This window comes from Aedes albopictus, chromosome 3 (assembly GCF_035046485.1).
Source record: "Aedes albopictus strain Foshan chromosome 3, AalbF5, whole genome shotgun sequence".
NCBI lineage: Eukaryota > Metazoa > Arthropoda > Insecta > Diptera > Culicidae > Aedes > Aedes albopictus.
Window position 1 is genome coordinate 117,526,615 of NC_085138.1, and position 24,010 is coordinate 117,550,624.

The window sequence follows — 24,010 nt, forward strand, 5'->3', positions numbered from 1 at the left end:
ACAAATGTAGAGTAAGTAAATTAATTATTGACTTTTGCTTCCACTTTAGTTGTGTGAAAATCTTCAGCGCACACTGGGGCAGGATTGAAAATACACGGAAAAAACCTCTAGCTCGTCGAGATGCCGAGATACGAACTTGGTGTCTTCAGAGAAAATATTTCTATGAACAAGGTCGATATTCTGAACGGTAGCATATTTTTCTTACGTTATTCGCATAAAAGTCCTATAAGCCATTTTGGCCATCTTTCATTTTAGCGGTAAGGTGTCTTCGGCAGAGTTGTTCGACTATTTATGCTAAAAAAATTTGCCGAAGACGTCAAATTTCCAAAGCCTACTGTTCTTGAGATATTAGTCGTTTTATAAAATACCTACCTAAAATCGAGTTTTTTAATTAAATTACGTTTGTAAACAAATTTAATGTCCGTTTTCGAGTTTTAATAATGAAAAATACTAAAATAAAACATATGTAAAATAAATTAGTTGGAAAAAACAAAGTATGCATTGATTTTTCATAGAAAGTTCCTGAAAATCACGCAAAATGTATATAGGACGTTCTTGCAGTCGGGCAAGTTCGGGCAAGTTTTTTCATCGGCGATCACCTAAAAAATACATAAGCTTTCATGTAAATTTTTTTCACCGACATGATATTTGATGATTTTTTTTAAATAGCGTTCAAAGTTTACTGTTTTGTGTGAATTAGTACAACATTTTTGCACATATTTTACCATCTTGTATGTTGCCAAGTGAACCATGAGAAGTATAAATGCAATCTAGTTACAGGTTTAGTTATTTTTAAGCTCCAAACAAATTGTAAAACACAAAAATGTCCTTAACATGGTTTTATCATTATCTTATATAATTTTATTTAATAGAATTATTTTTTGTGTGTTCAATGATCTAACAACTCACTTTTATTGGCGTTTCGGACATTTTTGTGTTTTACAATTTGTTTGGAGCTTAAATATGACTAAACCTGTAACTAGATTGCATTTATACTTCTCATGGTTCACTTGGCAACATACAACATGGTAAAATATGTGCAACAATGTTGTACTAATTCACACAAAACAGTAAACTTTGAACGCTATTTAAAAAAAATCATCAAATATCATGTCGGTGAAAAAAATTTACATGAAAGCTTATGTATTTTTTAGGTGATCGCCGATGAAAAAACTTGCCCGAACTTGCCCGACTGCAAGAACGTCCTATATACATTTTGCGTGATTTTCAGGAACTTTCTATGAAAAATCAATGCATATTTTGTTTTTCCCAACTAATTTATTTTACATATGTTTTATTTTAGTATTTTTCATTATTATAACTCGAAAACGGACATTAAATTTGTTTACAAAACTAATTTAATTAAAAAACTCGATTTTAGGTAGGTATTTTATAAAACGACTAATATCTCAAGAACAGTAGGCTTTGGAAATTTGACGTCTTCGGCAAACTTTTTTGACATAAATAGCCGAACAACTTTGCCGAAGACACCATACCGCTAAAATGAAAGATGGCCAAAATGGCTTATAGGACTTTTATGCGAATAACGTAAGAAAAATATGCTACCGTTCAGAATATCGACCTTGTTCATAGAAATATTTTCTCTGAAGACACCAAGTGCGTATCTCGACATTTCGACGAGCTAGAGGTTTTTTCCGTGTATTTTCAATCCTGCCCCAGTGTGCAGCGTTGTAAAACTAGAGTACTACAGTAGTAGGTCGATTGACCACTCGCGGCACTGGTGTCTTTTTTTTTCCTTTTTGACGTTTGCTCACTACTGCCATCTGTTGGCGGCCCGGCCAAACACAGTACGTTTAGCATTGGGTGATTGCCTTTTTATTACGATGTTTTTATGAAATTTGTTTTTCTCTGTTTTTCTGTGGTAACAGCGTAGAAGATCAATAGACCGGCATCAAGTACAGTCATTGCACAAATATGGATCACTCTCTCACATTATTTGTCAGTCAGTTCACCATGTCAGTTAAATGAATGTAAGATTGTATGCCTTTATCGACAGCAGCGCAAGTTGTCTAAGGATAGAGAATAGAGAAAGGAAGGAATGCAAAAGCCACGATCGTGTGAGCGAAAATACGAGGAGCCAGAGTCGCAGGCCGTCAGTGATAATCAGTTCCCCGCAAGAAAACACCTGCGAAGCACAGTAGGAAACATTTTCGGACAGAGCTATGTGCCACGATGTGATATCTTATACGATCCCATCCGTGTCGTCACTGGAATGAGATAGAGAGATGTATACGTTATTCGTCGCAGTCGATGAGACCCTCTTAGTTGCGATTGATCAGGAGACAAATCGTGGGTCGCTATGTCAGCCATGACATCTAAATGACATTCAATTGGCTGATGACGTTGATCTGATATACAGAATAAACGTTATGATCTTGACGATTGCTCCTCATCGGATGATCGCATAATCGACATCATCAAGATTCAAAAGAAAGATGTAAACATGATCAATACAGCTTTACGGTAGCTGGACAAGTAGTCAAGAATGCTGAATGTAGAAAGCGAGGACTGCTTTCACTAGTTTAAGAAATGTATTGATGAACAGTCAGATTACTCGACGTATCAAAATCTTAAATTTGAACACAATCGTAAAATCTATGCTGCTGTACGCCAGTGAAACCTGGTGCGTATCAATGGAAGACACTCAATGGTTGCAGGTCTCACCAATAGATGCCTGCGGTTCATAATTCGTGCATGGTGACCCCACAGTTGGATCTCCAATGCTGAACTTCATATTCGATGTCACTAATAAGCCAATAGTGACATAAATCTGGGAACTTTTTTGCGAGTGAAAGTGGGAGTGAGTTCATTCCATGGACTAGGTATAAAGCAATATGTCTCGTTAGCCACTGCTAAGTCATTCCGGATGCTTTAGCATATTTGAATAATCATAATCACTGTGACTTGCCTAAAACCGCATAAGTCGTACGACTGACGAATACATGACACCGGCATGGTAATCCGATTCCACAGCATTTGTACTTGTTGTTACAATTTTAGTTATTTTAACATCATCGTGCAGCTAGTTTATAACATAATAAGTTAGAGAAAAATCTTATAGCATCATAACACGATATGATACAAACTTGATATAATTTTCTAGTCGGGTAGGTATATCGAGAAGAGTCTGCTCGTTTTCCGCGGCGGTTCAGCGCAGGGTGATTCCGCTTCACCGGGGAGTCTCCCATCCCGTATAGGACAAATTGGCACTATCGTGTGTACTTCATAATTGAATATAGGTACTCCGCGGAATCGATTGGGACGTGAGCCGTGCATTTAGCGACGACAACGGAACCATTCGATGAGTTCCGGCACTCATTCGATGCTTCGGGTCGGAAGATACATACCGTATACCGTTGATTAAAATTGCAAATTAGGGAGCCTAGATTGCTCCAAACGAAATGCCACACATTATTGCTTTTCGTCTCCGCCGCGGAGAGCTTAGAATGTAGTCTGATTAAGCTCTACACGACCAAGATAATAATTCATCCGGTATGGCTCCCGACTAGAAAAATATATCAAGTTTATTTGGGATTTTTCGACTGGAACTGGATGTTATTGCGTAGAAACGGCTATCTCAGTCTTAATCTACGACGATTTATTTTATTCTACCCGACGTTTCGGCCATGGGTTTTGGCCATTTTCAAGGGAAAAAATGTCTATCGTCCTTGTCCTTGTTACAATTTGCATTTGCTTTTGTCAATTTATCCGGGTCATTGCTTTTTTGTACAATTAAGACTGAGATAGCCGTTTCTACGCAATATATCAAGTTTATAACATAATGTGTTATGATGATATGAAATTTTTCTATAACTTATTTTGTTATAAACTAGATGTAGGATGATGTTAAAATAACTAAAAGTGTAACAAAAAGTACACCGGTCTAATCAAAATAATAACCTATTTTGTTATAATCAGAACAAAATTATAACACAATCTGATATAAATTTCAGCTTCAAGAAAACTAGTTTCTATCATATTTTTTTATACAATTATGTAAAATTATGTTCTGAATGTTAAAGAAACAGAACTAAATTATTTTACAATGAGTTATTGAACAATATTTGTAACATAATATGATACAATTGAGTTATAATATTTTTAAACACCAATGATGTTAAACATGATTATATGACAATGAGTTATTCATATCATGGTTTGTTATAATTATGTTATATTTTGGTTAGAATCTTCTAGTCGGGTTGCTACGTGATAACAGGACTCCCCACGTGGCAGCGAAAAACTATTGTTCCTGTAATGGACGCGTCAGACCTTCCGCACGCATACCTGGCGCGGTGGTTTGCCAGTACAAGGCTTCCCGTCGCGTCTTGGTGAATCTTCCCGACTGGATGTGTGACTCTCTCGCCTCAAGGTGAATAAGCTCTAGGTGAGAGAAAGCAGGTTGTAGGTCGGTAGTAATTCGGTCTGATGATGAACCACAACAGCAGCAGCAGCAGGGGCGGAATTAAGACGATACCTACCTACTGTTGTTGGTTGGTGGTTTGTGGCTTGATGGGCGAAAGGTGCTGATGTTGGTACAAATCATCAATCTTGTGGAGCCCATTTCGCTCGAGTTAGCAATCACCCAGCGTGTGCGACACGGGTAGTATCACCGTGGGGTTTCTGATGGGAAGCTGAGCTGCCACTGATTCGTAGGAGGAAAATGGCGAAGTACAAAGGCGGAAATTATGATGTTCAGAGGAACGGAAGATGCTTTGCTGGTCGGGGGCCAGTCTTTATCATTTAAGCCATAAAACAATTTTGCGATTTATCTTCTTTTTTTTTCTTGAACGTGGTCTGACTTTGACTTCCATGCTCTAGATATTATGCTTCAAAGCGTTTTTTTGAAAAAAAAAAATTAACATTATTTTACAAAAAGTTTGGCAATTTCCGAGTGATAGCCCACGTAACATTTTGAAGACCAATTACTCTTGTTAAGGCTTCGATAACCACTATAAAATCAAATACATTTTATTTTGGATTTATGATGGTTTTAAGAACCTCTTCTTGTCTATTTGATTAAAACGGTTACTTGGGAGTATAGCTATTGAGATTACGGTCCACAATTAGCAGAAATTTGCGTTTTTCCTATAATTTTGGGTGTTTTTTGAATGATTCCTTCACATGATTCTTCACAAGATTGAATTGTAGCGAGCCGTGTGCGCGAGCGGCTACGTTTTCCAATCTGTAGCATGTTTTCTTTCCTCCGTGTTGTTTTGAATATGACTGGCAAAATTGAGAAACGACTGGTGGTGCTATGCCTTTCGCAAATTTTACCTTGGAAAGTGTATATAGTTTTGGTGCCTGAACGTTGACCAAACGTATTCTTTGGACTTGACCCTTCCACTAACTACACGGATATTCCCGAGATACCTAGGCCTGATATGCCGTTGATGTCTCTACAAACCTTTCTAGATCTCTCTCCATCTCTGAGCTGTCGCAAGGACGTGGCCAGGGCAGCCTTCGACCGTAGGAGGATTACGTCGCACTTGTATTAAAGTCACTTATAAGCCTCAATGTCTGTGCCTTGGTAACGGAAGGGAAGGGTCTGGAACTGTGCCACCTACGAGTTTGTGCGACTTGCTTCATGCCAATGGTAATTGATATTCCTGCAAGAATTCCTTTCAAGTAATTTCCTTTAGAAGTGAGTTTTTTTTTGTAATTTTCTGTCGGAATCCATCCCAGTATTCTTATCGGATTTCCTCCAAGATTTTTTTGGGATTTCTCCAGCAATTCCTTCTAGGGTTGCTCATGTTTTTTTTTTCAGGAGTTTGTCCGGAGATACCTCCAAGAATCCTTTCAGAGATTCGTTCAGATATTTTTTCCAGACTTTGTCCGGAGATTTCTGAAGATTGTATTTTAGGGAAGCAATGACTTTTTTACACTGGTCGACAAAAGTTAGGAAGAAAAAAGGCCATATATAATGTCTATTTTAATGAAGGATATCTAAGAACACCATAAGTATCATGACCAGTATTAAGTTGTTTATAAACTCTGCTGCAATATCCAGCTATGCAAACAATACTTGTGGACTTTGAGCCTTGAAATACTTGAAACACAGAATTATAAAATTTAGGGCTTGCTGAGTGATACATTCAAGCTCTCACTACATTTATATTCCAGGCATGTTACCTTTAATTACTGTGCTCGAAAAATCCATGCTCCACCTTTCAAAGCTTTGCTCACTAGATTTCCAATTTTAATGATCAGTTATTTGATGGCTTCACAATCGAATTTCGCCTTATGAGCTCCAGCAATGAAACTATCAAGAAATATAACGAGTTCTAGGAGCTACTCCATGAAGACTCATGAAGAATCCACTGAGAAGGAAGTGGCCTCACTAAGAAACGTCCCAAGTTCAGATACCATTACTTCAACGTCAAATCGATACTATTGAGTGAGAGTTTCTAAAAATGGTGTACCCGGATTCCTCCTAGAGTTTCTGCTGGAATTTCTCTAAGTGTTCCTCCCGGAGTCACCAAGGAAGTTTTGCTTTAATTTCTTGATCTCATTTTTTCCTGGATTAACATCAGAGCTGTCTCCTGGGATTACCACAGTAAACTCAGTAGAGTTGTTTTAAGAAAAATCCAGGCTGAAATTTTAAAAACAATCCTGATAGAATCATTCGAAAAACAACTGCAGAAATCAAAGAAGGATCTCTAGTAGAACTTCCGCGAAAACTTTGCGATAAACTTCTGTTCAAAGGCTGAGAAATTTTGCGCAAACTTTTTGGAGAAATCCCAAGAAGAACTTTTAAAGAAATTTCTGGTGAAAATTTGGAAAAATAAAATAAAAATGTTCACCGGAAGGTATCCTTAAAAAGAAAATTTCGGAAAGAGCTTGTGGCGAAAACGTTGAAGCGACCAGTTTGAATGTCTCAAGTAACATTTCGATGACCAATTAGTCTTGTAGAGGTTTTCAGAACCGTCATAAAACCAAATTCCTTTTATTTTGGTTTTATGACGGATTTAAGAGCCTCTATTAGTCTGTGTTACTAAAAATATGAAATTTGGGGTATAACGTGGAGCTCCAGCCTAGGACATTCTCGATTTTCTTCCAGGTTAACATGATGAGACATTTTGTAGACTGATTTAATAAATAAATAAATGAATAATAACAAATAGTCATTAAGATTTCCTATCTTTATTATACAAAAAGTTTAATCCTCACAGCAAGCTTATCACTTTTGGATTAACTTCACTGATTTTGCTTCACATTTGTTTCAATTTCTCAAGAAACGATTGGGTCGACAACGAAATAGTTTCACAAACACAAGCTAAAACGCATGTTTCCACCAAAAATCATTTTCCACTGAATCAGCAGCTAGCTTTCCATCGCAATGAATTCACCTGTGGCAAACGAAGACAAATATCTACCGTTGTTGCCATCGCCTCACATCGTACCATCCAGCACTTTCCCGTGAAAGCTTCGATTTCTCCCCAACTTGCACCGGCGACCAGCAATAACGATTCAATTTGCGGTTTGCATCGATCGATCCAATAACTATCGAATTATTATTATTACATCAATCAAACTCATAACGCTCGCAACGCAAGCACTCGGGCGTATGGGCACAGATTGCAATAATCCTCACCCGTTTCGTTCCATCGACAGTCATCGTCATCGCGCCCGACACGCGACTCCACATTCGTCTGACTGAGTGGCTGACTAGCTGGGTCCCCAATCGATTTCACACGGTCCCTCCATTTACCTACAAAGTAGCAGTATATAGTGGGGAGGTCGGGAAAGTGCAGAAGCTCTTTGCCATAACCGAGGAAATGACGCCGGGAACGGCGATAATTACGCGAATCGTTTGATTGCAATCGTTATTTTGGATCGAAGCTACAAACGTGGGGACAGTTTTGAACTCATTCGATGACGACACGTTTGAGCTTTCCAATCAATATGATCAATTAATCACGAAACAACTTTTAATTTGAGATCAACTGTGGAGGGGCACGAGTAATAACAGCAGCCTCATTGGAGCCACCATTAAACAATGTGTTCTTTGTCATTGGTCGATTGTCATACAAAGTTGTGATGTTTGGAGACTGAATGTTAGCTACTAGAGCTCTAGACTAGATAACATGTTATAGTTTCAATTTCAATAAAAAAAAATAAATATTTTTTATTTAATTTTTATTTTTTTATCAATTCCTAACGTTCAGAATTGATAAAAAAATAAAAATTAAAAAAAAATATTCATTTTTTTAATTGAAATTTTCGAAAAGTATAGTCAAAACAAACTTTTCAAAACCAAAATCATTTTCAAAAGTTATGTGCTTGGTTATGAAGAATAACTTTGTGAAAATAAGCTCGCTAAACTGTTTACAATTAAAAAAAAAATGGAAATTTTGCAATTTTTCTGAAAAAAAAAGAAATTGTGTTTTCTAACCTTCTTTTGCATCACGTTGGCAGCAGCTCGCTGACGAAGTGTACGGTTTGAGTCAAAAAATGACCCTTATGCCAAAGGAGGGTAAATCTTTTTCAAAATGTTCACTGGAGACAAACTATTATGCAGACTGCTTGTTTTAGAAAGTGGTGTTTGTAAATGCTAAATAATTTTGTAAAAAAGTTTATTGTGCTATTTGCATTTAAATTTTATTTATATTTTTTTTAATATCAATTTAGTTATGTTTGGAAATCTGTAATAAATAAAAGGATAAATTTCCTACCTTCTGATCTTTAGATGCTTACGAAGCTTAAATTTGAAAGTAAAAATTATTTGTTTAAATGAGAGAAAACATTTCTCATTTACTTGATAATTGTATTCAGCATTTGCACATTGTTTTCAAAAATTCCGTAAACTCTAATTTCATGTCAATTTGTCACAATTAAAGCTCCCTGAGTTTTTTTAACTATTGTTTTTCGAAAAAAAAATCAGTCTTATTGAATTTACAAACTATTGAAAAATTAGTTTATCATTTATGGCAAGAATAAGACCAAAGATAACGATCTAAAAAAAATTAAAAAAAAAACATTTACTGAGTTCTATGTGGTCTTAGGTAGGATCTCACGTAGGAACCCTTGGGCAGCAAACTTGTGTTTCAACGGTCGCAAAGATACTTTCACCATCCCATAAAAATCTCGCAATCGAATATCGAATGCCCCCAATCAACCGAAGGCACACCACGTAGGATCGTAGCCTGAGGATTGTTCCAATGAGCTCTCGAATCGACGCGATTCGCGATTTTCCAACCGACCGACCGACACGCCGACCGCAGCTAATTGAAATGAAATTGCACTCTCGTCGGATCGGAACGGAAGTTTCCGTCCCCCTGTTGTTCGTTCGGATTGATTGTCTTTCTCATTTTCCTCTCGATATGGGATGGAACGGTTCATGTCATCGAATAATGACGGCAGCAACAGCAGCAGCAACCATTGAACGCAGGATTATTAGATACCTATCTCTGATACATATTTCATTCAGATTGAGGTTAGCGCAGGAATTAGAGATCAGCGTGGGTTCACTGTGGCAACGTGTTGCTCGGTGCGAATGAACAGTGGGTGAATAGGTGCTCACAATCGGAAATGTTATGGTTGACTGGTTGAAAACGAAGTCACTTTTTAAAAATAGTATGTGAAATCACAGGAAATCGAATGATAGTCGTATTGGTTTTGTTGATCATGAATACTCTTTGTTTTGTATTAATTCTACATTCATTCAAGACATTTTGAGGTTCTTTAAAAAAAAAAAATAAAAATGAACTTTTTTTTATTTTTTTTCCTTTTTTTAATTTTTAGACTACAATCCTTTTAATTTCACATTCCTAGTGTCAAACTGTGCAGACTTGAATCAAATAAGCGTTGGAAGACCTATCAATATCAATACTTGATATTATTTCATTCAATTAGATGTTTAGAGTAAAGAGAGTATGTATTTTTGGAAAAAAAAAATCTGTTTTTTTTTTATAAAATCCTATCAATAGTTAAAAAAAACAAATGTTGTGGCTCTGAATGTTATTTATTCATGGATTTTTTTTCTGTTTATTTTTTTTTTATTTTTGTGAATTTTAACCTAAGATAATTCTACACTGGACTTTTTTCGAGAAAAGAGAGAAATCAAGAGAGAGTACCAGACGTATCTTTGCGTTTTCGAGATGTACAGTTAGGCAGATATATAACGTTAAATTTGATCTGGGGAAGTTTATAGAACCTCAATAAAACCTGAATAAGAGTTTTCACGACGTTATTATGGCTACATTCGATTTTCTGTAATATTTACCATGAAATTCATAAAAGCGCAACGTTTTGAACCATCGACTCCTGAAAACACAATTTCTGGCCCCTAATCTACCCACTGTCCTCTGGTTAGTCCAGCAAACTTTTCCCCTTTTGTTAGCGGGAGCCCTCGGATGGGCATTCCCAGGGCAATATTGAAGCAATTATTCTCGATCTATACGTCTCTATAGCTAATATTAGATCAACACGAATCGGGAATCGGGATGGAAGGATACCAAACGATTATTGGGAGGATGGAGTGGGTGGTTGGTTAATCACGATTATAGCAATAACGGCTAAAGCGATTAGTTCGGGGCGAGTACGCCGACCGATTATCGGAAAGCTAGGGCCTATGGCTAGGGAGCTATTGCACTGGACTTAGTACTAAACGCACTAAACAGACTAAGTAATTTAGGTACTGTGTGCAAAACATACCTTCCACTTGAGGTTGGTGGTGGAGAAATTGTCCTCCTTGTGGATTGTGGGTGCCATCTCGGGGCGGTTGTTCGGGTGGTTGCGAACCGTTCTTGGTGTTGGAAACGTTGGATGTGGAATGAGTTGCGAAGCACGAGCGAAGAAAACAGTTTGTGGTGCAACGGAAAACTGGTGATAGAGAAAGAACCGTCAGAAAGTGTGTCTTGGAAATGTGGGTGTGGGTGCATGTGTGTGAAAGTTTTGGAGGTGGATGGAGCTGGGATGTGGAATGGAAAAGGAAGTTGAGAGAAAGACGATGATAAATGTTTTGGAAAGTTTTCTAGGAAAAGATTTGTTGATGTCAAAAGATGAAAATTAAACGGTTTACGATTTTAAACATATAAAATGAATTACTGTTCATGCGTGGTGTCATTTTTCAAATGGAGTTGAAAATGATTTGTTCTTCTGCTTATAGTATGCGTAAACGTAGAAAAGATGGTTGAAAGGACGACAAAATATTAAAGATAAAAAATGTACTTCGTCATGATGAGTTTCAAACTCACAGTTCTGTATGGCTAGTCCGACACTTTTACCAGATAAATCATAAATCAAATTGTGATCTTGCAAGATTAATGTAGGAAATTGTCTCCGAAGAACGTGCGAAACGATTGAAAAGTAAGTGTGCAGAAAATTAACTGCTTCAACGTGGACAAGGAGAACAAAGTCTCAGTTTTTTGTGTTTTAGTTTTTAGATTTTTTTTATTTTTATATCGAAACAGAAGAAAAACTGTTCTTAAAAACTTCCCACGATAGTAATCAATTATTGTGTATACAAACCTATTCTAAGCTCTCAAAAATTACATAGCAATGCAAAGTGTGATCAACCAAACAAACATAGACTGAGACTTAGCTATTGTTATTGTGAGTGAGTTCGATATGAACTCACTGTGCAAGATACATAATGATGCTGAATCAGAAGTCACACTGAACAAGCTTCATTTTTACAAGCATAGCCAATTGGAGATCAACTTTAGGGGAATGAGTGATAACAGCAGCCTCATTGGAGCCACCATAAAAACAATATGGCCGTTGATCAATTTCTATACAAAGTTGTTAGATTCAGAGATTAAATATATCAGTAGGTCGGCTCTAGAGGCACGTTCTCCTTAATTTGAGAGTTTTTTGCCATCAATAGAAAATTATGAAAAGATTGAATCTGCACTATTTGCGCTCTGATTAATTATCCTAAAATTAATTTTAAAAAAAGATTTTTTTAAGAGCTAGAAGATTAAATAGTCAATACAGGTCGCACTCGATTATCCGGAGTCGGGTTCTGAAGCTTCCCAAATGTATATCTGGCAAACGGAATGCCGTGGAAAACTAACCATGGCCTAGGCCAATCGATCTAGTATTCAAAATTACAAAACTAGAAAGCATAGGTAGATAATTTTATTGCACTTTACCGGCTATACCAGTCGGCGGCCGGTATGTCTGAAATAGACGAAAAAACTCAACCATTTTGAAGACACAGTGTGTGTTTAATTGACAAATTGCAAGTTTTAAACTATAACTGTAAGTATAAAGAAAACATACTTTTATTCTGAAAATTTTCATATAATTTCCAGGATATTCTTTCAGGACTTACACTGTAATTTTTTTTCTGGTGTTTCTCCGGGTATTCTCCATGGGTTAAATTGAAAATTCCTCGAGGAAATATTTTAAGATTACTCTATGAAATTCCATGAAAACTTCCTCCTAAGATTTTTAAAAAAGTATTGTATTTTTTCGGCAAATTTCTCAAAAAATTCTTCCAAAATTTTCCGTCTTGAACAAGAAGCTTGAGAGCTCTGTACAGGCTGTGGTTTATTTTTGAAAAATTATTGAAACCTGGAATTCGTCATCTCTTTTGGGTTCAAATGACATAAAAAGAGAAAACTCTGAGTTTGAGTCAGAAATATTGAGATTTAGAGGTGGCACAATTACCTCAAAGTTGAATTTTCGAATAATAAAAAGGTGTTTTCTCTCCAAGTGTCATATTTTTGTCAATTTTCAACCGATTTTCAATCTTTTTTATTAATCTCTCACAAATTGATTTCCGAATTAACTTGTAGAATTTTTTTTTTCAAAATCACGCAAAATATGAGTTTTTGAAGATTTTATATATTTTTTTCTTTTTTTCATAAAAATATCATTGGGACTGGAGAGCTTTTTACCAGCTCAACCAATTTCAAATCTTTTGGCGTGCTTTTGTAGATAGTTTTGTTCTCTTAAAATGCTGACAATAACTGTAGCTTTAAAAAATGGTAAACATGAATGAAAAAACAAAACAACTTTCAAAAACACGTATTTAACAAGAAAAGTTGGATTTTTGCAATTTTTTTATTGCTTTCATGCTGAGCTTCGGGTTTAAAGTGAAAAATGTATTCAAAATATTCATATGGAAGCCTAAAAATTTAATTTTTAGAGTGTTCTAAATTAGAAAATATTTTCATGTTTAAAATGTGAGAAAAATTTATATATATTTTTTTTTTAAATTTTCCATTGTATTGCATCCCTAAATATGATGCTAAGTACCTGGTTTGTAATAAAAAAAAACTGCAAAAATTCGTCCTGAACGCCAATTTTACGTGAAAAAACCAATCTTTAAGTTATGATTTGACAGTTTTCGGTTAAAAGTATAAAAAATAATAATTTGACGGATAGTTCGTTCAGGCAAAGATGGGCAACATAAATATCTAAAAATGCCCGGTAAAATGTTTGAAATTGGTCGAGCGGTTAAAATTTTATCAGTCCCTAAAGTTTTTTTTCTGTAAAATAATAAAAAAAAATTAAAAAAAACAAATAGAATCTTTATAAACTTATGCTGTGCGTGAAATTTAATGTTTTACAAGTTCATTCGAAATATAAATTGTGGAGATTTATAAAAAAAAAGAATGAAAACTGGTTGAAACTTAAAAAAAAGTTATGGCATTTGAAGTGAAATCGCCTGCTTATTACTAGCTTTTGAGGCGATTACGTCACTTCTAAATCTCAATATTTTCGGCACAAACTCAGAATTTTCTCTTTTTATGTCATTTGAATCCAGAAGAGCTCATGAATTCCAGGTTTCAACAACTTTGCAAAAAAAAAACTGCAGCCTACTGTCTAACTATGGATATTTTTGGCTTACCCAAGTAACATTTTTTAGTCGAATAGACTACAAGCGTTTCTCGTAACCATCACATTGCAAAATAAAAGGTATTTGGTTTTATGACGACTCTCAAAACCGATACAAGTCTAATTGGTCATCAAAATGTTACTTGGGTTATGATACCCAAAATTTCCGCTTAAGGCGAAACTGGAAGCATTTCCTCACTTTTTGGTTTTTGATTTTTTAATAAATAACGAAGCAATATTTTCAAAATCGGTTTTCGTGTACATGTAGAGTATAGACCAAGGTATCTTCTGAATTTTTGTTGTAGTGGAAAATGTTTTTCGTTTTTGCAGAAACCATTTTTGAACAAAATTTCACAAAAATATGGTTTCTGCGAAAACGGAAAACATTTTCCACTTTAAAAAAATTCAGAAGATACCTTGATCTATACTCTACATGTACACGAAAACCGATTTTGAAAATATTGCTTCGTTATTTAAAATCAATTTAAAAATCAAAAACCTAAAAAATGAGAAAATGCTTCCAGTTTCGCCTTAATTCTTGTCATTTTGACTGTCCCACACTTTGTGTAGCGAGAAAACGGAAATTTTCTAAAAATACATTTAAAAAATACTGTTTATGTTACTGTGTAATTATTTGTTTTTTTTTTTTATACTGAATACAATAATAGGATATACTTTTTCCAATATTTTTTGGCATCATCGATTCGAAAACATGTTTTACCCGAGGACTGATTGGCTCGGATTTGAAAGTTTTGAGAAAATTGTGAAATTTACTTTGTGCATCGATATAGACCATGTTCAGGCCAAAATATGATAATAGTGCCATATTTTGACTCGATATTTTTCAATTTGAACGAGACGTTGTTCATGCACCGAATTCCATGTATTATTTACGTTTGCATCAACACATAACCATTTTGCCTCACCTAATTTTTGAAAAAAGCGCATAAAAAACATATTTTTTTTTCTTCAAAATTTGATAATTTCGTTTTTATTTTTTTAGAATCCAAACTTCTAGCTTTAAAATTTGCGGAGTAGTCATTAGTGGTCAAATGCTTCTAAATGTTTTTTTTCACGAATTTTTATGTTTCATGAATTTTTAAAACAAGCTAAAGGAAAAAAATGAGTTTTTAGATATCAGTACAGGTTTTGTTTTATATATTTTTTTACATCCAATCATTCTTAAGTTACAGCGAAATAAAAAAAAAAAGAAAAATTTGTGCGACCTTGTTAAATACATATTATTCGATTTTTTTTATCAATTTACAGTTTTGAATGAAAACGGATCAATTATTACTCAAATATGAAAATGTTCAGTACGTCTCGAATAATATTTAACAAATTCCAATTTTTTTAGTATATTAATTATTTTTTTAATTTGCTGTAACTTAAGTAATGTAATATGTAGAAAATAATATGTATAGTTTTTGCATTGACGTACAGGTTCGTGGAATCTATTGTTGATTTAAAAATTTCTAAAATGGTTTTGAAATAATAATCGGTGAAAATTAAAAAAAAAAAACGTGAAAAAACAATCAGAAACATTTGACCATCCTGGGCTACTTGGAAAATTGTGAAGCTAGAAATCAGCTGGGCATGACCTCTTAAACTCCCAAGAAACATTTTGATGGCAAATAAATCTTGTAGAAGGTTGGAGAACCATCATAAAACCTTATAACTTTTATTTTTTTTGTTTTATGGTTCTTATAACCTTGTCTAGTTCATCTGACTAAAAATGATTTTTGCCCCATCACTTGTTCGCTATCGAATTCAGGTACTTCAATTTTGACTGAGAACCGCTTTTTTCTAATGGTATTTACGTCAAATAGATAATTCAAACTAGAAAATGGTTTGATCCATTTATCGCATAGAATTTTTATGCACTGGAAAGCGGTTGAAAAATTGTGCACCCCTTATTTCCTAAAGTACTGTCTTTTTTGTTGCGCATTTTATAAAGGTTTTTTTTTTGTTTTAATTTACCCCGAATTTTTCGGCTTTGTCATTGAAGACTAAAATAAAAATCTATTCGTAGATTTTTCCACTCATCACACACCCTCCCAATCAATGCCGTATCACACATTAACCTCTTGATCCAATTCACACTTCCGTCCCGACACCAGCAATGCATACAATCATCACTCTTCCAAACATTCGGTTCTACACCTGGAGGCTCTCCACCTGTTCGTTCACACTATGCATAGAGAACAACCCATTCAGTCCAGGAGCCAGTTCCTCCAGCAATGATGCAATCAATTTCACACCTTCCCCGATGCCATTTATCACACCCTTGACGACGGTCGCCAGTTCCTTGAACAGTCCAAAATAAACAATCCGTTCGTCGCGCTTTGCTTCCCACTGAAACTGCACGTGTGCTGCTTGCGACCCCCTTCCAGTTTCAAATCACTACCCGAAAACCGTGCAGAAATTCTCGGTCTCGCCAACGCCAACGACAACAACATCAACAGCGACCACACGACATAAGATCATGGAATCGTGAGTGAGTTTTGCAACGTCCAAACATCTTGTGTAGGCAACAACAACAACGTTCGAGCACAACCGGTTTTCTTCCCTTCTGTTCACTGTAGGCAAAAGCCCTGGCTGTCGCCACCGCCAACACAGAAGAAGGAAAAATCGGTTTTCCTGGTTGGTACTGACTGACTGGCTGACTGCCGTTTCACTTATGATGCAATTTTGGCGAGTTGGCGGTGGTGGCTCTAGCACAAAACCAGTCCATCTACGTTCACATTTCAGGGGGTTGTTCTGCAAGCTGAGTTTCCTTAGAGAATGTTTTTTTCTTGTTCATGTTTGTTCGTAGCACTCCCTAAAAGCACTGAAACCCCATTCAAACTTCGTACCTTGATTTGGTTTTGTAGCTTAGAAAACTGGAACACGGAAAAGTATCACTAGATGGGGTTTTTGGTATTTCTTCTCGGGATGGTCCCTTTGGAGCTGCCGGGGGTTGCGATTCGATGCTATCACAGTCGAAGATCGAGGGGAGCAGATCCAAACTGGTTCACTCTCCTAGAGGTTTTTTCTTTTGTTTCGTCGGGGGGTGGTGGTGTAGTGTAGTGAAAAAAGTTGCTGGGTTTGATCGTTGAAGATGGGACCGCACTGGTAGACCACTTAAACTGAACTGAACGATGCCGATGATCGGACTGGTGGTAATATTTAAAGAACACACCACTATATACGCGATCGCACCCTGCCACGATCAGGTGAGAGCGAGAGAGTTATGGGGCTGCTACACGGCTGCAGGTGAGTTTTTCGGGGAAGAAAACTACAACGACGGTTCGAAGGAGTATCGCGATGCGCGAGAGCGCAACACACCATTCATAAGTACTTACCATACATAAGCGCCACCTCCACCGCCACCACGCCATCGTCGCCGCCGCCACCGTCGTCACCTCTTCATTAAGCCTTTTTCGGTTTCACGCGGGGCGCCGCCGAAAGTCCACGCAGCTTTTCCGCCGCATGAGCAAGGCTTCATTTTCACCCTCTGGTAGCAGCAGCGTGTGGTCGTACCATCCCGACTAGGTGGAAATATTTTTAGAGTATCGCATTCGGATACATTTTTCATATGTTGACCTTTTGAGGTCTTATTTTTTCAAGCGTTACTATACTGTTTTTATGCGTTTCTATAGTGCTGATTCTCGAATATATAAAACTAGCAAACAAACTGTGTTGTGTTTAGGTCATCCAAACTATTATTAGGTTACGAATATTACAATTACAGCGGCAGGAGTTTGTTTTTGTTGTGCAGGGTTGTGTTATTGGAGCTCATATATTACATCAACAGAGACTATGAGAAACTATCAAGATATTCAGGATTGCCCAAACTTACCTGCTTAAGAACACAAAACCTACAGCCGAAGCAAACACCTTTCTGCTATTCTGAGCAACGCAACATTATACATCGTAAATATAGAATACCCTTGATGCTCAAGAGACATTGTCAAATACTTACTTAATGGAACTTCAGAAACTCCAGAAAGCTGTTCATGAGTTAAGAGCTAGATGGCAAGACACCAATGAGAACATTTTAGATGTTGAACATCTTCAAAGAAATCATACCAATTAAACCTCTTTTTATGCAGGTTATTTGATGTGTGCACCTTTTTTATGCTCTGCCTAAAAAGAGGGAGAGCTATTCAGAACCAATATTTTACATAAGAAAATGTAATAATGATGGCAACTACGGCTACGGCCAAGGGGGCGTTTATAGGGGATAGCGAAGGGAGGTTACAAGGACGGTTCAGGGGGTCCCAGGAGTACCAGGAGATCTCAGGAGTGTCTAAAGGGGTTCTAAGGGGTCTCCGGGGTACTTCAAAGGATCTCAGCGGCTTCCAGCGGAGTCCAAGTTGGTCTCAAGGGCGTTTCAGAGTAATCCAGCGGAATTTCAGAGGATTTCTAGAGATACCAGGAGATATCAAGGCGTTTCATAGGGGTCCCTGGGTGTTGGAGTGTTGAATCGCATCTGCGAACCCCTAGGAGAACTGCATACGAATGCAGTCGCGAAGAAGAACAATCGCATCGGTAGTTACAGAAGACGAACAGTGCACATTTCGTCGCATAGGGCTCAGACGGAGCTGAAACCGATCCAGAAATTATGTAGTTTCAATTAATTTGTAATAAATGTTTGTTAAATGAAGCCTTACACTGAAACGCTTTGGGTTTCAGGAGGTACCGGGAGATTCCATATGCGTTTAAGGGCATCTTAGGCGATTTTCAGAGGTACTCAGGAGCATTTCGAAGGATCTCAAGTGTGTTATATGGCATCTGAGGGGGTTTTAGGGGGATTTTGGGGGCATTTCACGAAGCTTCCAAGGATTTTTAGCGGCTCTTCAAGGGTCTCAGGAACTTCACATGGGGTTCGAGGGGGTTTTAGGGGGTTTTTGTTAGCATTTCAAAAAGTCTTAGAGCATTTTCGGTGAGTTTCAGATGCGTTACTCTGGTGGGGATTTCGATGGTTCCGTAAGGACTCAGGAACGTGAGTATTCGGCAACCTTCAATACCACTCGGAACCTCTAGCAACCCCCTTTCTGGCAATATCTAAAATGAAAAGGTTATGTTATCAATTTTCTTCACTAGTCGCAGGTCATCATCTCGGATTAAACATGGCGTAGAATATCGGGTTCCGACATCAACTTGCTGAACCATGCATGTGGCATGGATGATGAGAGGCAGGCCAAGTTCCAGTGGGAACGTAGAGCCACATAACAGAATAAAAAGAAGAAGAAGGATCTCACCATAGTTCCATGAGTTGCCTCAGAAATAGCTACAAGGATTTTTTTTGCAGAAATCTCCTCTGAGATTCTTTCAGAAAATTGTTCCAGCAATTTCATTTAGAAAAACAAAAGTTCTGAATTCTTTCAGAAATTTCACAAGGATAAGCCTAAGAAAATTCCTTTAGATAATCTTCCAGGGATTCATAAAACAATTTTGCCAAAATTTCATTTAGAAACTCTTTTGGGGAATCCTTTGGAAATTTATCCGGAGAATCCTTTAGAAAATCTCCTCTGGATTCATTTCAAAATTGCATTATGGATAGCTTTAGAAATTACTCCAGCAATTAACTTACAACTTTCAAGCGTTGCTTCAAAAATTCCATTAAATCTTTAAAGAATTTCTCCATGGCTTCTGTCAGCTTTGCCCTTAAAATTTCTTCAGAAATTTCTCCAAGAGTTCGTTAAGGAAGTTTTCCATGGATGCATTTTATAACTTCTCTTGGGATTACATTAGCAATTTCTTCTAGGTTCTTGAGAAAATTCTTTAAAAAAAATCTTCCTTCTCCATACAGTACACTACAGATTTCCAGCACAAGATTGGTTCATGTATGCCTTAAAAAGCTATTTCAAAGCTTGTTTTAGGAATTCTTTCAGTCACCAATTTTGTTTAGAAAATATTCAGATACAGATATTTCTTCAAGAGCTCCTACAGAGATTTCTTAGGCAATTTTCCCTGGGATTACAAATGAAATATTTGTAGGAATGTCTCGAGAAATTACTGCAGGGGTTCATCAAGAAAATCTAGCAAGATTTTTTTCCAAATTGTAAGGATTCCTCTAAAAATTCCACCAGAAATTTATACGAAAATTCTTTCAGGTCCATTTCCATGGAAATTCATCCAGTATTTCCTCCAAGGATACCTCTTGGATTTTTTTCCATGAATTCAGAAACTTCTCCACGAGTATTTGCTATTTTTTTTCTATAGCATTTTCATTGAAAATTTCTCAAGAAGTTTTTCGGGCTCCTCCAGGATTTTGGTTGAAGGGTTTCTTCAGGAACTGAAGTTTCTCAATACATTCTCCAGAATTTTCCCAAGAAGTTTCCCCTGGTTTGCCTCCAGTAGTTGCATCAAAAAAATCTTCCGAGAATTCAGAAATTTCCATGGGGATTCTTCACAAATACCTTTTACCGGATACCTGTAGAAATTCCTACATTTGTTTAATTGCTTTATACAGGGTGTTAGGTTCCTGAGTGCAAACTTTTTAAAGGGTGATAGAGGACCATAAATGGAGAAAAAAATTGTTCTACGCATATGGTCAAATCTCAACCGTTACGTAGTTATTGAACTTCCCATGTTTATGACTCTTATTGCCATAACTGGCAATAACTTGAAAGTGGTCAAACTTATTGCAGTTTTTTTACCCTTATTCGAAAGATTATTGAATTTTCTAGCAAATGGCATCTTTGAATCGATTGGTTAAGTTAAATAACTAAGTTTTCTAGAGCAAAATAGCTTAAATTGGTGTATTTTTATTGGTTTTTGTCAATTATCTTTGAAACATGCGTAATAAACTAAAATTCTTTCTTTGGAAAAGTTGTGGCCCCTGTTACACTCTACAATTTGTTCTTTGACACTAAACTTCTATCTCTTATCGTTTTGTTGCAATTTCGATTTTAACATCGCATTTCAGATCATAAATTTGCAACTGTCATGGAAAGCACTTTTTTGCGCATTGTGCCGCACATTTAAATCAAAATTGCAAGAAAACGATAAGAGCTAGAAGTTTTGTGTCAAAGAACGAATTGTAGAGTGTAACAGGGGCCACAACTTTTCCAAAGAAAGAATTTTAATTTATTACGCATGTTTCAAAAATAATTGACAAATACCAATAAAAATACATCATTTTTAGCTATTTTGCTCTAGAAAACTTAGTTATTTAACTACACCAATCGATTCAAAGATGCCATTTGTTAGAAAATTCAATAATCTTTCGAATAAGGGTAAAAAAACTTCGATATGTTTGACCATTTTAAAGTTATTGCCAGCTATGGAGCCAAAAACATGGGAAGTTTAATAACTACGTAACGGTTGAGATTTGACCATATGCGTAGAACAATTTTTTTCTCCATTTATGGTCCTCTATCACCCTTTAAAAAGTTTGCACTCATGAACCTAACACCCTGTATATTCCGTCAGAAACATCTCCTGGGATTCCTTAAAAGATTCCTGGAGATTTCCCAATATTGTTAAAAAAAAATGAAATCCAGAAATAATCCCTTAAGGATCTTCCGACGGAATCCCTGAAAATACCCATGACTCATGAAGATAGCTAAATAGGTTTATAGAATAAATGTTTTTTTTTGTTTTGTTTAGAGAGACTTTACCGTTCTTGGCATTCGTCTCTTAATAAATGTTTGAAAAATTCCTGAACTAGAATTCCTGAAATAATTTCTGAAGTAAACTCTGTAGTAACTCTTGGAATTACTCTTCTGAGAATACGTAAGGGAATTCCATGTGATAGCTCTGAAAAAAAAAACCCTAATTAATTCACCTAGCGGTGATGGTGCCTTTCTCGTCAAATAGCCGCAATCTTGAATCTGGAGCCGCTATCTTGGGTTTTAGACCGCCATCTTGGATATTCTGGTCGTCATTTTTGGAATTCAGACATTTTCTCTATACCAAAAATACCCATGAGTAATTCTCGCTGAAACCAGGCCGATACAAAAAAGGATGAAAACCACTTTGGTTTGGTTAAATTGATGGACCCCTTGCTTTGAAAGGGGCTGAAAAGGTGACAAAAATGACGATTTTTCATCAAATTGCACCTAATTCATCGCATAATATCTCATAATTTAATGTTGTAACATACAAAACTTCACTTTTCTATGAAGGGATTCATTTGAAGTTGAAAAATTGTTGGCAGCCATCTTGGATTTGGTCGCCATTTTGAATTTTATCATTAAATTGCGGTTTTCGCTGTGTTCGCAACCACCGATTTCCAATCCGAACTCATCATTAGAAACCCGAGAGTCTAAGCTTTCCAAAACATCCAAAAATTTAGATGTGCATTGACCGCAACAATGACCCAAGTAACCATGACGCTGTATATGGAGCATTAGTTTCGCTTTATAGTATATTATATGACATGTGATTTTAAGTTGTTTTGTCATATAGGTACCATTAAGGTACGTTTAAAGTCGAAAGTGGCGCTACTATTGTTGATTTAGAGCAAGCTTTACTGTGATAGTTGCTAAAGTATATACAATGCTTGTACCATACAGCTAATGCAATGAAATCGTTTGGAATGCATACGTAAGGCATCATGTCAACAAAAGAAAAAAAAGTTTTTTTTTCATTTTTCTATCTATTTTTATCTTCTCATACCTGTTCCGATACTCTCACTCTGAGATGTTTTTTTGTTCTATTTCGGGAATTGACCCTAGACTGCTGAAACTGGACCACGTTGAAACTCGGACGCGCTAACGCCGTGTGCTATGATTGCTATATATTTTGCACCTGGAAAAATGTGCAACATAAAGTAACATATCTCAGCTCGTGCATTATTGAGTTGTGTTTTCGGCAGCTATAAAAAGTTATGCTGGGGTTTGAATGCCATCAGTTATCTTTCTCTTCCAAATTCATCCTATTCTGAAACCAGCGATTACAGAACCGGTTGATTCTACAAACGAAGATAATATAAAGATATAAAATCGTTTGTGTTGATCCTGTTCTTTTTGTTTTCATACATGCAACATCTAAGCATGATAATCAAATTGCTACGCAGCAATCCAAGAAAATTTGGGTTTGTTTTCCTTCTCTTTGAATGGTTCTGTTTCTAAAAATGTTTTACAGTTTATTTTGAACTGAGGATTTTTTTTCTGTTTACAACGATGGAAGCTTTATTAAAGGCATATATAAAGTAATAAATGCTTGCATTATTGATTGTCATAAAGCTTTTAACATGGTAATGCAATGAAGCATTAAACAACGGCCCTATAGAACTATACCGAACTGTCAAAATCCCATAATGCTTCAATGCTTTCATAATGTAGATTAAACACTTCATTACTTGACAGATGTAGAAGAAAAGTTATCTTGCATTAGCTAAACTATAATACGATTGAATTAATGTTAAGATATAATGCTTATGGTTACTTGGGTTGTCTGTTGTTTAACAAATTGTGTTCTGTGTTTGCATTAGATTTCGATTTGACTGTTTGCCGTCCTCCTATCTTTCTCATATAGTACTTGCATGTGTTTTATTTATTTATCTGCATGTTTTTGTAATATTTTAGGTGTTTATTTATTTATTTTATCTTAATATTAAACATAATCTCCCCTACTAACTAGCTAATGAAATCCTTTGTCTTCCCTCTAAAATTTATTTATTCCACTGAGTCAGACTGAAAATCTTTGAAAAAGAGTGGACATCGCGAAGCGACTGATCACACAGTGCTGAAAACGTAACTTTGAAATATCTAGTTTCAATCACCTACAGATCATTTCAGAAGCTGAACCTGAAGATTTGGTATATGAAGAACTCATGCGGCTTCTCCAGTTCTACAATAAAGTCACGTAAAAATTGCTCTCACTTTAATTGAAGGTCAAGGTCATAGACTTCCTTCGCAAAATGCCAATTGACATTCAGAATGAACATCATTTGGCATTTTTCAAAGGCAGCATATTTTTTTTTTATTTTTTTTTTTATTTTAAGGACCTTTTAACTGAATCAAATATAATAAATTACTTGAAAATCTTTGACTGAATGGAAGTCATTCGGGTCATGAAGGCAGTATATGACGTTTACCTTAAACATTGGGGATAAAGTGGATATTTCGTGATTTTCATGCAGAACCGATGTAGCCGCACAAGTTTTTCATATTCCAAATGCTCAGATTCAGCTTCTGAAATGAGCTCTTTTCGATTTAGATGTATCGAAATGACATTTTCAGCGCTGGTTATTGGTGAAAGA

At 36.1% G+C, this 24,010-nt stretch overlaps 1 protein-coding gene across 2 annotated transcripts in view; it reads right to left on the bottom strand.

Annotated features, from left to right (window-relative positions):
• The window catches only part of LOC109433376 (alpha-tocopherol transfer protein-like), a 41,113-nt gene extending 24,132 nt beyond the window's left edge, over nt 1-16,981 (bottom strand). Inside the window, exons 1-2 of one of the 2 annotated variants that reach the window (XM_019709808.3) lie at nt 16,668-16,981; nt 10,678-10,845 (exon numbers count right to left, since the gene is read on the bottom strand). In XM_019709808.3, the coding sequence (XP_019565353.1) occupies nt 10,678-10,734 (57 nt within the window). In that variant the 5' untranslated portion in view covers nt 10,735-10,845; nt 16,668-16,981. The remainder of the gene's footprint in view (nt 1-10,677; nt 10,846-16,667) is intronic. The other variant, XM_062860238.1, reaches the window with a different exon arrangement.
• Nucleotides 16,982-24,010: the final 7,029 nt, after the last annotated feature.